The 18,488-nt window shown below is 43.1% G+C and overlaps 2 protein-coding genes across 2 annotated transcripts; one reads left to right on the forward strand and one right to left on the reverse strand.

The window, feature by feature from the left end:
• Positions 1-1,651: 1,651 nt before the first annotated feature.
• Positions 1,652-13,258, forward strand: LOC115373967 (glycoprotein endo-alpha-1,2-mannosidase-like protein). The gene is made up of 4 exons (XM_030072639.1): positions 1,652-2,159; positions 3,843-3,952; positions 10,541-10,617; positions 10,916-13,258. The coding sequence occupies exons 1-4, from the start codon at positions 1,652-1,654 to the stop codon at positions 11,550-11,552; spliced, it is 1,332 nt and encodes a 443-aa protein (XP_029928499.1). The 3' UTR covers positions 11,553-13,258.
• A 301-nt stretch (positions 13,259-13,559) lies between these two features.
• On the reverse strand, positions 13,560-18,113 carry yrdc (yrdC N(6)-threonylcarbamoyltransferase domain containing). The gene is made up of 6 exons (XM_030072295.1): positions 17,850-18,113; positions 17,365-17,560; positions 16,380-16,494; positions 16,119-16,238; positions 15,285-15,415; positions 13,560-14,456 (listed from the first exon to the last, which is right to left on the reverse strand). The coding sequence occupies exons 1-6, from the start codon at positions 18,019-18,021 to the stop codon at positions 14,387-14,389; spliced, it is 804 nt and encodes a 267-aa protein (XP_029928155.1). The 5' UTR covers positions 18,022-18,113; the 3' UTR covers positions 13,560-14,386.
• Positions 18,114-18,488: the final 375 nt, after the last annotated feature.

Below are 18,488 nucleotides of genomic sequence, written 5' to 3' on the forward strand. Positions count from 1 at the left end.
CTGATTCTGATTCATGCATTGAGTAAAATTAATTAAAGAAGGCAGCCTACTGATGCTCTCGCTGCAGCAGTTTTGTTATTGAGAGAATGAGAAATAAACGCAAATGATAAATAATAAATGATGCACAGGACTTCACAGCTGTTACGTCTCTTGGATCGGCACTTCACACTCCAGGAGTGTTGAAGTGTTGTGGCAGACACCCAGTGGCTTTAGTCTTTGAAAGTAATATAGGTGGGCAGGGGCTGAACATGTGTTAACAAATGATTTTACATAATTTGACTTAGTTTGTGTGGGTGTACGTAAAATGTGTTACAGGAAGATGAAAGGAAACAAAGAAGGCTACTCAAGACTATACAGGCTAGTTGTTTTAGTTTCCTCCCTGAACAAGCCTACATTTAAAAAAAAAAATCTCTTTAATTTCACATTTTCCTTAATTTAATAATCATTTTTTCCCTCCTCTGACTTCATTGTTAGGGTAAAGTGGGTTATTTAGGCTCACTGAAATCTTCCACTACCATTGATTAGCCTTGGGGAGTGGCTAACCATAAAATAATTTGTGTTTTAATGGGTTCTGGTGCAGGTTCCCACTCTGACTGGAACTGACCAGAACAGTATCCTTTGCAGAATACTGCAAATCTGCAATTTTTTTTTTTTTTTTTTTTTTTTTAAATGAAAATTGAAAACCTCAGACACAGGATCCTGCCTATTGGTCAGCCCTTATCAGTTTAACTCTCAACACACACACACACACACACACACACACACACACACACACATAATGACACAAAACTAATAAAACCGTGGTTCCCATCGCTCTGCGCACGGCACTTAATTTAATATTGAAACGGAGATGAAACAAGAAAGTCCCTCCTCTTTTGTTGCAAATAATGGACTGTGTTAAAAAAAAAAAAAAAAAAAAAGCGACCAACCCAGAGACAGCGACCAGAGAGTAAAATCACTCCTGACGCTGGTCATCTGTGGGGTTTCTTATCAGCACACTGCAATGCTACTGGGCGGGACGAGACACCGAGCTGAGGAGAACTGAGGCAAAAATACCCCAGAGTGGCATTTTGAAGATCAGTGGGTGACAGCAACACCGGGGAGATCCGCATGAAGCAAAATCTCATCTCTGTCGCAACTGGGCCAGGAGCTCAAACCAGAATATATAAATAGTCCGTACTACTGGATTATTCCCGTTGAGTGGAGCAGAAGAAGCGCTGCTGGAACTGAGTTTTGTTTTATTTATTTATATATTTGTCTACCCATTTATTTATTTATTATGGCGATACCTTTACGCAACTCAGCAGAATTCAAAACATTTATGAGCTCGTGAAAGAAACTTCAAGACCAACTGCGTCATGTAGCCCAGTCTGCTGTGACAGGGCTGCAATAATGTAGCAACTGCCTTTGAAGTTATGAATTTTTGAAGAAAATAATGTATAATGCAGCAGGCACATGTATGATATGTTATTTGTCGATGCCATAGCCGACACCAGGCGTTGGGGAGTATAGCCTTCAGGTTGAGTTGAACTCCAACTCGGTCCGGAGAAGGGGGCAGAAGGAGGGTTTTTCTTTATTATTATTATTATTTACACCCCTTTTTCGTCCACGCCGCTTGGTCTTCAAGGAATTGCTTCATCTCTGGCCAAAGATGGCAAGGCTGCGGAAGAAAGCTTGCATAGCACTATTTCTGTTCACGATATTCGTCTTCGGGACCATGATGGGCTTGAGAACACTGAAGCCCAGCGACGGCTTCTCGGATCTGGCTCCGGGGCTGGAGCTCCTGCCGATGATAGGGGGGAAGATGGACCGGCGCTCGGTGTCCCAAGACACCGCTACCCCGGGTCAAGACCGCCCAGCTGGCAGCAATCCCAAAGTAGTTGTATCTAACTCTGGCCCCGAAGGAACAATATTTTACGATGTCCATATCTTTTATTATGTCTGGTACGGGACTCCACATATGGACGGCAAATACATGCACTGGGACCACGTCCTGGTCCCACACTGGGACCCTAAAATCGCCGCCAGCTACCCAAGAGGGAGGCACATCCCGCCGGAGGACATCGGGTCCAGTTTCTACCCCGAACTTAATCCGTACAGTTCGAGGGATCCGGACGTGTTGGAGTCCCACATGGAGCAGATCGGAGCATCTGCAGCAGGTATAGTTAAATTTAAAAAATGCAGTGGGCACTCTGACTCTCACGGGGTGAAAAAACAGCTGAGTGTGGTTGTTTGTATCCGGCAACTGTACAGAAATCTGGCATCGTGGCTCAAAAGCTGCTTCCCTTCCGCTCTAGGGGCACAGAACATTTTCAGCACCACTCAGCCGCTGGACAGCTCCTTACGCTCACCTAAAACTCCTAAACTCTGCGGCTGCACTTTTTGGAGAGCAATCCTCCGCTACACAGAAGGCTACTTAATAACAATAAAACCTGCAGAGTCAACATGAGGGTGATTTCTCGGTACTTCTCTGTCTTACGTTTTCAGCAGCTTCCTGACTATCACAAATTCACAGCTTCTTTTGAGACTCAAGCTGTCTAAGCGCATCCCATGTAGGCCTGATCGTTTTCCACGCCACTCCTGATCTCGAAGATTTGCATGCTCAAAGTCAATATAAGATGTAGAATGGGGTCATTTGAGTATCTTATGTAACGTATTGGGACATGTTTCCGTTGTTAGTCTCTTTAAAAAGTTGTTTTTTTCCCTCTAAGATAGTCGGAGCCTGAAGCCTGGTGTCAAGTGACAGCCTGGCGCGTCCTGCCAACAAAGTAGCCTACACTTGATAGGCCCTGATGTTTCTGTCCTGCGGCTCAGGATGTTATTGTACACCATCCAGAATGATGACCCCACCATTCTTACCTCTAAAACCGCAACGCCGCAACAGATGGAGCATGTGAAGGCCAGCACACAGCATTGCTTAGTTAAAACAGTCCATTTAATTAGAAGCCACGGGCACAAAGGCGCAGGGAGCCAGCCAAACTCTAAATAGCACCACTTGCTTTGATGACTGATGCCTCACCACTTCACGCGGGCCCATAAATAAAATGAATGGCGTTGGCCATATTTTTTAATACACGCAGGCATTGTTGGATATTGTAATGCCATATTCCTACAGCTCCTGAGCAAGTGGACAAGAGCTTAACAAATTACCTCTGGGTGCATATTTCATGTGCCCGCGCCTGTCTGGGGCTAGACACCACTGTCTGATGTGAAGCCATTTCTCGGACTGCATCAGAGCATGGCAAGCATTCCTCTATACTGGAATTTATGGGCTGTCACACACTAGAGTTGTGCAGTGAGATTGCCACCAAAGTGAGACATTATAAATAGTCCCAAGTTGACAAGTGTGCATTTATCAGTCAGATGCAAGACATGCATGACTGAAGGTAGGCACTGAGGTAGAAAGAATGCACTGTTCCCCATACACCATTATGCAATGAACCACAACAGCATCTATCTGGATACTGTAAAATAACTCATTACACTAATGGAGAACCAGGGACAGAAAAATTCACTGCATGTTCAATCAGTGCAGTTCAGTTTACTATGTTCATTCAGTGGTTTCCAAAGGGACAGTAAAACTGTGACACGCTGTGTGGCCACGGGGATGAAGTGCAGCTGCTGTGTGACAACCTTGCGTAACTAATTTTGGGGTCATGCAAGCTGTCAAAAGTTTTTTTCCCACAGGTATTGCTAATGTTTTCTGTAACTCTAATGAAAAGATGTTCAGGAATCTAGCTGCATGTAGTTTTTTTTTTTTTTATAATCCACAGTGAGGTGGATTATGTGGCTTTTTGGCCCAAGATGGATGATAAGACGTCAGTACTGCTGTGTGTTTGCAGGGGTCCTGGTGCTGTCCTGGTATCCTCCGGGCCTGGCTGATGACAATGGGGAACCCACTGAGGACTTGGTACCAGCTGTACTAGATGCTGCATATAGACACAACCTCAAGGTAAATGGCATCAGCACATTCTGTGTGTGTGTGTGTGTGTGTGTGTGTGTGAGAGAGAGAGAGAGAGAGAGAGAGAGAGAGAGAGAGAGAGAGAGAGAACAAGGCACCATGCCAGAGCAATAAATCAAATCTATTCTGAGGCATGATTTTATAGGACCAAAAGAGCTTAGTTTTTATTGTAATTAGTGTTGATTTTTCAGTGATTGTTATTTGGACCTAACAACTGTTGACTGGAGTGTTGTTTGCTGATATTAGTCTGAAGCAAGTAGTCAAAGCTGTCTAAAGTCTTAAGTTAGCTGATAGGTGTGGACTTACATATATCTAACTGGCATAACTCTTACTATTACACTTTCTGAGTTAAATTAACACTGACAGTTTTTCTGTATTGTGATTTGTGAGAAGCCTAATTGCAAGCCCACTGAACTCGCTTTGGTATTATCTTTTGAATAAAAGCCCAGATCATTGTTCAGAGGGAGGCTATCTATGCTATTTCTAAATGAATGCCTGAATATGAATTAGGCTGATGTATCATGTGCTTGAGCATATGAATATGTCTCTGTCCACCAAGGTCTTTTTGTTCCTTCATCCACCTCCCTACAAGCACTTTGACAAAACAACAAGAAAAGAGATCTTGACACTTCACCATGGAGAGCAGAGGGCTTATCACTGCTCATGACAGAAATCTCGAACCAGGCTTTGCGGTGTGCTGTGCCGTTCACAGTTCATAGTTCGGGAGCCTGCACCAGTCCGCCTTTGTCACAGAGGAGCACGAATGAGAGCCAGTGAAGTTGAACTTGTTCTGTATCCTCTCATAAAGCTGTCTTTGCTGCTCAGGGATTTGATTCTGGATGTTTGCAGCAGCAGTGACATCTCCGGCATTAGAGCGAAAAAAGGGTCAAAGAGCTGCTGTCGAATCAGTTGTCAGTGGGAATGAATAAGCTCAGGAGCACATCAGTGGGGTGGAAGGGTTGGGGGGGTTGCGGGGGGCTGCACAACCACATGACCAAATGCCAATTAGGTCGGAAAAATAACATGCCAGAGAAAACAACTTTATCCAGTATCTGTGGTCCCACTGCCTCCTGTCACCATATTGAAGGCTTATAAAACTTTTACAGAGACTGCTCCCATGTAATTTGATATATTTAATGTCAGATTCTGTTCAGAGACAGGAAGAGAGTAAGGGGGAAGACATTTGGAGGAAAGGAGAAAGAGACGTGTCCAATGATCAGATCATGACAGTAACTCTGTGAAAGCATTTTTATATGTATATGGTGTGAGTATGAGTGTATAAACCTCTAAACAATACAGGTAATAATTAATTTGAGTTGTCTCTGTCAGACACCTGCTTTGAGCTGTCTTTGAAAGATGGAGAGTGGGAGATGAAAAGTGATAATATGTGTGCTCATGTTTGTGCCCATTTTAAAAGGTGCTCTTGGGCCAAAGTGAGCCTTGTGTCTGTATGAATGTATGTGAAATGGCAGAATGAGAAAGACAGGCTTTTATGAGCTTCCCCTCTCAAGGTAGATGCCATCAATAATGCACCAACAGCGCCTGCTCGACACACTACACATTTAAATAAAGAAAGCCACACAGCTAAGGTGTGAGATGGCCAGGAACCAGACAAATCCTTCACTGTCATCCAGAATCAAGGCTCCTTGTTGAGAGGGGAAGGAATTACAGTGCATGAAGCGATGATATTATTTAAGCGAAAGAGTGCAAAGGTGGTTCCTGGAGGTGGAAGTTTCTTTAGGTTGCTATAGGGTCAAGAGCGAGTTTTTTTTTTTTTTTTTTAACAAAAACAACATCAAAAATCACATCACTTTCCCGTGATAGAGTCAAGTTTGATATTTCTTTGCCGAAGTGCCTGTGTTAAACATGTATAAATACAAGACTAATGAGCAGTGCTCCTATTCAATCTCACAATGCACAATATACCAAGAGCTGATTTAGTTTGCGTTTAATAAAGTAGACTGGCAATCTGATCCACAGCAGACGAAAAGTTGCTGCTGAATTAATGAGAAAGGATGGCAAAGCAAATGGATTGGTGGCATTAATAGTGCAGCACGAATCATCAGTGAAGATAATGTGTTGTGAAGACAAAGGATCATTCAATTTTCCAGAAAGTGATCTGATGCATATTGGCCTTGTCCTCTCTACAAACAACTTTGATGAGCGGCAGTGGGCTTGTCAGGCCAGCAGCCCCTCTAAACCCTGCCTGTCAGATTTGATATCACATTTGTTTCTTCTGCGATTTGGCTGCGGGGAAAGAAATAATGCATCTCTGATAGGACACGGCAAGAAAGACTAGATTAGACATGCGAGGCAAGGCTGACAAGGTTTTGGATGTAATGCTGTCAGGAGGATGGCTACTAGATGGAACGCAATGCCACACTTTATCATTGGCAGTGACCCAAACATGGGATTTTCATAAAATGCATGTGTGTGTGTGTGTGTGTGGGTGGGTGGGTGGATGGGGGCAGTGACATGCTCTTCACATATTAATGATACATTTCAGAGAGGTTGCAGTTTATTCTGGTTTACCTATGAGGGAATGTTGTGTCCTAGAGAAGCACTTAAAAGACAGCAATAAAAAAAAAGGCCAAGAGAAAGCTCCAGAATAACAGTATCCTGTGTTCAGTATATTGAGTGGTATATTTCTAGGTATCCCCTTCCAGGTCTCCCTTTTTCACACTACCTCCTCCCACTCGCTCTGCACAGGACATTTATCTTTGGAGTGCTTCTTCTTGCATAATCTCAGCAAAATGCTGACAAAGTAAAGAACTTTGGCTCTGATCATTTGGGGCATTAATGCAAATTTACTAATGCAACAACATTTAAATAATTTCCTCACTCTTTCAATCAAAAGGCAGGTTAAAAAAAGGTGAAGCTTGTTTGAGGTCTCTCTTTCACACCAGGATGCATTTGTGAGGTCAGCAGGAGAGATGGCCCCAGGAGCAGTGGCAACAACCCAAAATGTTCACAGATCCCTGCAAACTGCTTTCAAAGGCAGCCGGTCTGAGAAATGCTTGGGAGAAGTGAGCAGCTTTGGTTTGAAGTTGCAGAATCAGGTCCTCAGACAGTTTGTGTTATACTTTCCCCCCCTAGATCTTGGTTATATTATTGAAAAAGACAATCTGGTGGTGTAAGACAAAGAAAAGAGTGAGGACAAAAGAGGGCAAGAGGAGAGAATCCTCTGTGCATCTGTAACACAAACTTTCCAGTTTGAGTCTCTGTGAAAACAAGGTGGGACACCTGTCTCTAAGTGCTATGTTTGTTTGCCAACCTACACCCCTGTCCTTTCCTGTCCTTTGCTGTCTTGTCTTGTTTGTCACAGAGGCACCCTCCTCTCTACACTCCTAATTGAGGAGGAGGATTACAATGGCCTAGGCAGGCTTCATAACTTACCGCTTGGCAGAACAATCAAAGACAGACACCCAGCATGTAAATGAGGCTGCATAACATTACACTCATGCCTGATTCTTTACAGTGGCCTAGTGTAGCTCAGTGGGGCATGAATCTGACACTAACACATTCAGGATTAGGGGCTTGTATTGAATGTCAGTAAAATGCTTGCATTCATGGTATTGTAAGGCACCCTAGATTAAAAACAAAACAAAACAAAACAAAACAACATATGTTAAATGGCATTTGCTGTCTTATTCACAGGCTGCATATTCTCCAGGTGGAGATAGTGTTAGGTTCTGTCGTGACCAGTGGGATAAAACTGTCTCCCATGTAGAAAAAACTAACATCTACCACTGGAGGAGAAGGATAACGCTCCAGATTAAATATAGAATACTGTATTAGGATTTGCAACTTTTCAGCAGAGCTAACTTGCCAAGTTAGTGAAAAGCAAATCCCACCTCCACCAAACTGACACTCCCACACACACACAACTAAAACTCCCTGACCTCACTTTTGGGTAACGCGGCAAAGGAAAAGTAGTCTACTTTTCATTTATATAATATGAGCAATATTTCTGCAGCACCCACACACAACCTGTGTATCCTGCATCGTGTATGGCAGAGTTCAACAGCAGATCCAAACAGAGCCAACAGCACTCCACAGCAGTGGTGCTGCCATAAGATGGTCGACCTCAGAGCTGGAACAGGCCTTCGGCCTGGGCAAGGGGGTGCAGGGTGGGGGATGCTGCGCAGGCGACTGGAAGCTGGGTGCAGGAGGCAGGGAGCAGGGGGGGAGTGTGTATCATGGGTCCCATGACTCAGTTTGCCTCTCTGAACAATCTGAGCCCTGAGGGGCTGAAAATGTTCTAGCTACTAAGTAGGCCATGTAGCTGTGTACAGAGGGGAGTGTAGCCCATGGGTGCCCAAGCGACGCCGTCAGCCACACTTCCTCATTTCCAGATGCACTGAGAAGCATCCGGCTACATCCCATCTCATACGGCCATCCATTGGTGTGTAAGGGCCTTCTGGCCTTCACAACAGAGTGAAGATGACAAGCTTGTATATAGGAATGTGCTCAGTTTTGCTGAAATCGATCTAATTGCTATGAAGAATGATCTCAAAGGTCTCATTAAAGGCCGCTTTATCTCATACATTGTATATTTTTTAGGCTCATAACCCTCCCTCTGTGCTTGCTGCCTGACATGGCACCAAACTCCACTCTGCCCAGCATATTTCAAGGCTCACGCTATCTATGTTTGAGATATCAAAATGCTTTGGCTCTGTCTCATTTACTTATAAATTACTGCGGAGTAATGGGCCAGTGTGTCTGGAAAATGAGCTGGCTATTCTAGTGGCTTGCACTCATCTGCAGTGAACAGGAGACTGTGACAGCTCTTTTTCCCCCTGGATGATAATTATGCAGAAAATAGGCCTCAGATCCTCTTAATACCCACTCTACCCCGTTTTAAAACACATTCAACATTTTATCTAACTTTATTACAGCAGATTGGGCTGTTACATTACATGAAGTCCAGCACAGTCACATTAATCAGACTCACAGTTATGGTTTATGCCTCTGAATCACTGACTTCAGACCAGTGATTTATTCAGCCAGCCAGGATCTTTCTCGCATCACTCCACTTCTGGCTTTCTTCAGATTGAATTGTTGTGGGAAAAGTGCTAACCACACCATCAAAATGTACATTTTTGTGGCACACAAAAGCATTTAGCAGTCTCCATTACTGACAGTAGTTATTTTGTTTTTGTTGCCTACAGCTCAGTTTCCCTATACAGATCTGCAGCTTAAAAGAACTTCCTGGGCTACAGCCTATTTTCAGAATAACTTTAATCTATTAGTACATTTATTACTCAGTGTCATATACACTCACTGTCGCCAGCAGCCCCATTTCCACAAATGCTCTGAGAGCCCAAAAGGCACCATTCGCCTCCAACACAACTCCTCCTCTCTAAATCATTTTAATGAACAAAAAGTATACTCGTTCATTCGAAAACACATTTAACAAAATTTGCAGTCAAGAAAACTGCAAAAGCTGTAGTTTTCCCATATTTGTGAAGCTCTTATTTTACTTATAACAGCAAATGTTGAGGGAGTGGATCTTCTTTTAGTGACTGTGCTGCCTTTTTCCAGCCAAGTGCAGGGTTAAATGCAAGCTTAGACGGAAATCATACAGCTTAAGCTGAGCATTAAGCCTTATTGTGTTAGCTCATTCTCTGATGTGTTACATCCATTTTGTTAATGGTAGCCTCCATCCTGTTAGAGAGCCATTTTCCTTCATATTGTTTCCCTTGGGTGTCCACTTTACAAGAGGAAAAGTGTTTCACTTTGATCATATATAATTCAAAGTCATGAAATTCCTTAGTCTGGCCTTGAAATATTCAACTCAGGCATTTTTGTTGGTGTATGTCTCACTTCTGGTCCTGTGTTTCCCGGCTGCTTTTGTTCATTGATGGCAAATAGCCTGATCTAACAAAGCCATTAACTGAACTTTACATTATCTCCCAAGGGGGGCTAGTCAGGGTTGGAAACATCTCTTCCACTGTGTGCCAGAGCATTAAAAATGTAATGGAGTGGAAACATGGTCCTTTACAGGCACATACCATAGACAAAGCCTCCCACATGCCTAACTAATATGCTCTACTTGTGGCCTAAGTCAGTGTTATCCTTTTTAAATGTTGGGTTATAGAAAACGTATTAACAAATATGGCCACAAGCAGTGTGTTAAATGAGTAGAGAAACCAGACAGTTGGTGTCATACTAGGCTTTGGGGCAAAACAAGGTCACACAGGTTGCTTGTGCATGACTACCTTGTTTTGTGGAGATAATACAGCAGGACTAGAAGGGATAATAAAGTATCCAATCAGCTGTAATTAGACTTGACTGTAATATAATGACTGCATCATATTGGCCCCTTTTCCTCTTGGCAACTCCCCAGGCTTCGACTAGTTAGAAAGCAGAGGATCATGCTGTTGCCATTGTCAATTTTCTAAATGAGAAGATCCCCCAGAGTTACAGACTGTTGAGTTAAAGCCAATACTCTCGAAGCTCAACTGTAATCGCTGACTGTGGCATCTGTTTTGGCAGCAATATGATGAAGGGACTCTGACCAGGTATGTGTGTTCATGTGTGTTCATGTTTTTTTTTTTTTCTTGTCTGTCTCCCCAGGTCGCATTTCACATCCAGCCGTACAGAGGACGAAATGACCAGACCATCCATGACAACATCAAGTATATCATTGACAGGTAGGTGCTTGATTAACTGTGCTCTGCATCACTGAGTCAGCACAGAAGAGAAGGCATTAAGACTTCATGCACTGCTGAAAGTGAAATGCTTTTAGAGAGCCATTCAGATCACGAAAGGCCTGCTTGATGACTTATGAATGAGTTTACAAAGTACAGGCTATTATTTTCCCCTCAGGAAATGGGTGTGTTGCACCTAAATGAGCACCTGTATACCTACTTAAAAAAGCAAACACAAAACCATATGACCGCTGCCGAAGTGACCCTACTGTGCTATATTATTGTATTACTGTGTTTAAAGGTATGCTGACCATGGAGCCTTCTACAAGTTCACCTCCAGCACAGGGAAGAGCCTTCCTATGTTTTATGTCTACGACGCCTACTTGACTCCTCCAGAGTCCTGGGCTGAACTCCTGACTCCCACCGGCTCCCACAGCCTGCGAGGCTCGGCCTATGACGCCGTCTTCATCGCCCTGATTGTGGAGGAGCGCCACAAGCATGACATCCTTGCGGGTGGCTTCGACGGCATGTACACGTATTTTGCCTCCAATGGCTTCTCCTTTGGTTCCTCTCACCAGAACTGGAAGGCCATCAAGGCCTTCTGTGATGGCAACAATCTCCTCTTCATCCCCAGCGTCGGGCCTGGCTACATCGATACCAGCATCCGACCATGGAACAACCATAATACACGCAACCGTGTCAATGGGCGCTATTATGAGACGGCCCTGCAGGCAGCACTGAATGTGCGGCCAGAAATTGTCACCATCACGTCTTTCAATGAATGGCATGAGGGGACACAAATAGAGAGGGCGGTGCCCAAAAAGACTGTGACCCGTATGTACTTGGACTACCAGCCGCATGGGCCTGAACACTACCTGGAGCTGACCCGCCGCTGGGCCGAGCAGTTTAACAGAGAGAAGGAACAGTGGCTCATGTGAGCTTTCATCAAACTGAGCTGAAATGGCGTGCTGTCGTGCAATGTGTGAAAGAGAAAGAACAAGAGCAAACGGGGTGAATGCAGAGGCTGATGAATATAGATGAGTGTGTGTGTGTATGGACTTGCATTAATCTTTTACCATGTGTCTGTTAGTGTGTGTATTCGTGCACATGTTTATGTGCAAGGGTCCTCTTGATTGAGCTCAGTTTTAGAGTAAAGTGGCATTATGGGGTTAGTCTGAGGAATTCCCTTCTACTCCTGCTGACAGCCCAAACTGCTAAAATGCAACGGAGTCCCTTGCCTCCATAGCATTTTAGAAATTCTCCTCCTCCTCCTTCCCCATCCTCCTCCTCCACACTTCAACCCTGTGCTCAGACCACGCCGTCAGCTTCACAAGCATGGAAGTATCAGTAACATCTACAATATCAACCTTTTCTCATTCCATTCAGTGCAACTCAGTGGACAGTTTGTACTAAATCCTCCATATCTGAGACACTACTGCCTGATGTCGGCATTAAATGGCTCGGTCTCCCTTCCTGTCATGAAGTAACAGAAGTGATTAGTGTAGACTGGGTAGCACAGCATTTCTATGGATTTGCTTTCATTCACAACAGGGTCTCAGCAGGAATGAGGTGCTAAAGCATCATGCTCACTGTTCCTGTACTCATGAACTTGTGTGTTTTAAAGAGACTTTTCATTGCTACTGTCAGGTGAAAATCTCACATCTCCGACATGTCGACTTTTCATGAATGAATGCTGTGTTGATTTAAAATCACAATTCAACTCTGACTTGTGAGAAAACAAAATGAATATCACCCAACTCAGTTATAAGCTCTAAGTTCAGGAATCATTTCAGAACTCTTTTTTTCCTGATTTCATCTGAAGTGACATTAGAGCACCCAGAAATATCAGAAAACAAATCACTTTTCGTCACTGAATCAATTTAAGAGTAGTTATTTACCACAAACACTGCTGCAAAACGCAATGTTGTCACAGGCCGGAAATTTACACATAGGAAATACCAGATTCTGAGTTGACATGTACACAGCATATGAGAGCCTTAATTGAAATTATACAATATTGCAAGAGGGTTTCATGACATTTCGCCAACTTTTCTCAACCTATTAAAAACATGGCAGTAATGGCAAGTGTGATACATTTACTACTGGCTGTTGAGCTTAGTAGAAACTTGATGAACCTAATTTCTCAGGCTTAGCAACTAAAAAAGTATCTGAGCAGAAAATATACGTTCACTAAAACTACAGTGTTTCTGAGGAGTGTCTGGAAAGTGAACTATCATTCAACATGTGTTTAAACATGAGTTTCACGTAATGACAGCATCATTTTCACTACAGAAAAATAGCCACAGCAGATGGGTGATGCTGTGTCGCTCTGTGAAGAAGTCATCAGTCACTCAGTTAAAAGGCAATTCCAGGAAAAACTGGAGGTGAGATTACTATTCTACAAGAAAAGACATTTTAGTAAAGCTTTCCCAATATCCCAAGAGAGTAAAATGTCCAGGGTGGCACATCTTTCCCTCATTCACTTAGGTAAAAAGCAAACACAATCTTGGGGCAGTTTGCATTTCATCTCAAATTATGACATAACAGGCTCATTGTTTCTTTAAAGAAATGATTAAACCGATATTTGTTTTGGGCTATGTGAAAAACAGACTGAGTTTATGAATAAAACTGAACAGCTGAGTGATGTACCGTGGGATGTGGATGATTCAGACTTACAGAAATCATGCAATCCATTGAAGTCATTTGCAAACAGGCTGTTTTGTGATCACAAGGATGCAGCCTGAGGTGTCTTTGGTTGATTTCCATGTGAAGGGCGATTTTGATTGGTTTGTGCTGGTTTCCTTAACATTTAAGATCTGACTCATTTGATTTCACACTCCATTAATAATTAATTCTCAGTAAAAGAGAAACACTTCTAAATATAAAGGCTGTGTTACATCCTAGTGGCCTCCTCCGCATCAAAAGGACAGCAGATGAAACAGATGAAAAAGTAAGAAGCATTTATTGTTGCCGTTACAGTGCTGAATAATCCATCAACTCAAGTTTGGTCCACTGTGCTGACCAACAAAATACCTCAATATAACAGATAAAATAATGCATAAAAGACACATTTGGCAATCCTCAAAAAAACAGAACAGCAACCTCCACACTGCAATAAATAGAATTTAATTTGTAGTTATAGTATGCGTATAATCAAAAAAATCTCCCGTCTCTGCATATTAAGTGATGAAAAAGACATTCCATTCATTCAGACTATAAAAAGGCTGGTATTGTACTTTTGCTTGTCATAACAACCATTACAAAAATAGAAATGAAAGTCCAAATAAAATGTCAAGCTGTGACTTCCTGAGTTAAGTAGCATTACCTTGACAATAAAATATATAAAGTTTTACATTTCTAATGTAAGAAACCATTATAACCTGTAACATATCCGACCTCCTTCCACGTTTCTGAATAAAGCCGAGTCAAGATGGAAGCGATATTTAAAATCCCACCAACTTCCCAGCATAATGGAGAGTATAGAGTCATAAAAGAGAAAATACAGTCATTTAATCCCCCCTATTCTCCCCCACACAAGAAGAAAAAAAAGAAACGTACAACTCAGAGCAGCCAGCAGAAGAAAGTCAGCCATGGGAGAAACGAGGCTTGTTCCACCGTTCAGAGTTAACCTTCCTCGACTTTTCGGCATTCCTGGAGAACACACCTCCACGTTCATGCGAACATGAAGAGGATTTGTCTTTGTGAAGCAGCTGCCGGGTCGGAGCAGCTTGTGCGTCTCAGCGTGTTTTGTGGAGTGAGGAGAGTTCAGAATTCAGTCCTCCCCCGGATCCTTTGACAGTCCGTATTTGCGCTCCAGCACATCAACCGTAGCAGAGAGGGCACTGAGGAGGAGAATTACGGACATCTGTTACTCGGTGGAAACTAAAAGATCCACTCAGACAACTTGACTGGTCCTCGAAGTAAAATTCAGACACACAGTAGCTCATACACACATCCCAACACCAATACACCCTAGAATAAGAGCAATAATATATGGTAATATCGGAATACAAAAATAAAAAGGAATATAGGAATAAAGAACTAAGAACACAGCAGTGCAGTGATAGTCTAGCTCCAGCACGTCAGTGGAGGTAGTGCAAACAGTGCAGTATTAAATAATGAATAATAGCATTAATAGTATTGCTAATGATAATAATATGATAGAATAGTACATAAAAATACAGTAAGAATAGTATAGGATGGTCGACAGATAATAGAATAGAATAATAAAACAATGTAATAATAATGATTGGAGGGAGAAGAAGAAGAAAAGGATATAATAGGATCAGATAATGTAATAATGATAATCTATATGTGTATAGAATATACTGTAATACTATAATAACAATAACAGTAATAAGTACTACTCGAAATGATCTCAATAAGACACATTTGATTTTGTTTCCACCCCCTCTGCTCTAATTTTCACAGGGTTTTCTATTTTCATACATAGAGGCTGATGTTACATGAAACCCAGACATGAGACATATTTACATCTCAGACTCCCGGGTTATTGGTGGTGGGGGTGTGGGTGAAGACAGAGAGGCAAAAAAGGATGCAAATGATGCAATAATTATTTCATCAGTCTGTGCGATGGATTGTGGGGATCAGGCCATCACAGCTCAGTCTGCATGTAGGAACCAGTGAAAGCTAAAAGTGCTTCAGCTCACCAGCCGGGCCTGATGACTCGGTATTTGCCGAGCACTGATAGGTCGATTACTGTTGACCCCAGGCGGCTCTGGTCTCCTATTGGTCCACCATCCACCACCACTGCTAGTGAGGGCCAGAGGTCCTGAAACTCCTGCAGAGGAGAGGTACAGCACTATTAGAGATGAAAATACACTTAAAAGCTGCACTAGTCAGGATATTCACATTAAAATTCAACTTATCTTATCAGTCTAAACCACAAGGAGACTAGCATCCAGTCTCCTAAAATTTAGATTTGCCAAGATGGCCCAAATGATATTCTGCTGTTAGATATGGTCAGAAATCTTCTCTGCACAGAGGATTTAGCAAATAAACACTCAAGGGCAAAACGCAGCGTGCACCTAAACTAGGAAGGTGAGCGCTCTGTCCTGAGGAAGCTGGACTCAAAATAGCTGAACCGCCTCGACCTTTCCCAGCCACCAAGAAAAGAAAAAGTAGTTCACTAACATCATTTTATATTATTTCTGTGTTTTGACATGTTCACATTTTTCCAACAATTCCCTCTCCCTATCATGTGAAGCCGTCTACAAATTGCATCATGCAGCTTTAAATAATAAATGTGGCTGACAAATATTTTAACACTTACAAAACAAGAAAAACTTGTGTGTGTGTGTGTGTGTGTGTGTGTGTGTGGTGGGTGTTGGCCAGTGTAGTGCATGCGAAGATGAACCAGTTCAACCAAGTGTCGAGTAAAAAAAAAAAGAAAAAAAGAAAAGAAAACAACAAGAAAAGCAACAAACAAACATTTCTGACTTCTCCTGACAGAAATCGACTCCCTGCACTTTATTTTGACTTACATGAACAGCCACGGTGCTGGTGTGTGTGCTGATGTTGGCACTGGTGAGCGCCAGAGGCTCCTTGCACATCTGGCAAAGGCGCCTCATAAAGGCATGGTCTGGGATACGTACACCTACTAACTGGAGAAAACACGCACATATGTAAACAGCTAATTGGATATTCCCAAAAACAAATAATAATAATAATAATAATAATAATAATAATACATCAGACAGCTTGTCATGCTTATTGAGTTTCTCAGCATGAAGGAGTAGACTCACTGGAGTGAAGGGGTTGAGATCTGGGTTGAGTATCTCAGACCGTTCAAACACCAGAGTGACGGGACCGGGCAGCAGGTCGCCCAGAAGCTCCTCCTTCACCTGCACCTTACAGTACCTGTCCAGCGACAAAAGCAAACCAGAGACGATCAAGCAGAGCTATGCTGTTTTTTTTTTTAAGTATTTGGCCCAGTCATAAAAGGAAAAAAAATCCCCCCTTGGGATTGGCATTTCTGCTTTACTGGTGACATTTAACAGCAACAGTGAGACGGAGAGAGACAGGAAGGACAGGGGGATGACAAGCAGCACAGGGCCCGAGTCTTTCCCTCAACCTGCATCATCAGGTTTTACTCCAGTTTATGACTTCCTGTATTTCCCAGTTTGAGCTTTAACAAGAACCTGAGAAGGGGTGGGGGGCTGGGATTTGATTCGATTTACCGCTCTAATCAAGATAAGAGTATGGGCATGTACCTCTGTAGTTTATGAACACTGCAATAAGTCTATCATCACACTCCTGACTCTTACTTAAACACTTCTAGTGCCTGAATTGCATTCTGTTTTTTTGATGCGATACAATTAGTAACTCTCGATTGATTGATTGATTGATTTGACAACAACAAAAGACATCTTAATGTATGATTTAAATTGCTGAAAAAAAAAAAAAAAATCAAAAGCTTGAGGGCTTATTTCGATGAGGGATGTCTCCATGTGTGACTGCTGAGCATCAGTGCCAAAACCTGATCGGCAGTGTTTCATACACCTAAAGAAAAACAAAAAATCTGAAAAAAAAAAAAAAAAAAAAAAAAAAAAAATCAAGCTCCATTAAAGCTTAGCAGGAAATGTCACAAAATGACATCACCTCCACTGTCAGCTGGGATGAGAACAGATGCACCACAAAACAACAGATGGGGTGGATTTCTCCCTTTAGGTTAAGGGCAAGGTCGTCTTGTCAAACTGGTGATGAAGGTGAAGAGAGGGGTGCACTCACTTGTAGATGTCCTGAATGTCTCCCACACAGATGGCCAGTGGTTTCTGTCCACTTCGTCCCTTGATGTCGTACACTCTCCGGATGGCCGCGGAGCTCTGGGCCAGGCACGCCAGGCCGTAGATGGTGTCTGTGGGCACCGCCACGACATGGCCCTCCTTCAGAGCCCGGACTGTGCAGCTCAGGATTTCAGCACCATCTACAGTTCAAAAGCAAGCAAGGACAAATCATCATCCACAGCCATGATTTTAATGCGAGGATTTCTAAAAGGCGGTAGCACCATAACACGCACATGGCTGCACGGTGGAAAAACAGGAATCTGATGCAACACAGCGCCGTGTTTACGTCCTACGCCAAAACACATGGCAGCTTTTCCATCTGTGATACAAAAACACCTCTGCTCGTCAAGTGTCCCCAAAATGTGTCTGAGTCATCCCCTTGCTGTCACACGCATGCAACACACCATCGATCCGCCGCTGGGACTTTACCTGTGTGGCCCTCATGCTGAGCGGACGGCCCATTGGAGGTCGGCGGCAGCAGATGGAGCACTTTAGTCTTGAGCTCTTTGCACATCTTCGCTCTCGGTCGAGGGTCCACGGCGGAACTGTGAGCTCCTCTTGATTTGATTAATCCGACACCGATGTTGAAAACGGACCTCATAAAGCAGGGCGTTGAAAGATTACAGCATGTTGTCGTATCGCATGACAAACCAGAAATGTCTTCCGGGTTACGCCCACAAACCCACGACGCCGACTGTCTTAAAGACACAGTGCACTTATGTTGGGAGCGAAATCACCTCCCCCTCCACCATTAATTGGTAATGGTAAAATGGCATCACCTGTGGCCACCGCACTCGTGTAATTAGCATTAAAAAAAAACAAAAAAACGCACTAACAGGCTGCTGCAACTACAGGGTAGGGCAGGTGGAGCAGCACCATCATGGCCTCTGGCACAGGTAACAAAGACTTGCATGTGTGCAGATCGTTTGTTACATTGTTTATGTTTTCCTTACAGCATTTTGTCACATTTTAAAGAAAATCAAGATCTAGACATGCTGGGACAGAGAAGCCACGTAGACGCATCTCCAGACACACCTTCTATCCAGGTTCAGTTGATCACAATCTGCT

Source organism: Myripristis murdjan, chromosome 16 (genome assembly GCF_902150065.1).
Source record: "Myripristis murdjan chromosome 16, fMyrMur1.1, whole genome shotgun sequence".
In the NCBI taxonomy this organism is placed as follows: Eukaryota; Metazoa; Chordata; class Actinopteri; order Holocentriformes; family Holocentridae; genus Myripristis; species Myripristis murdjan.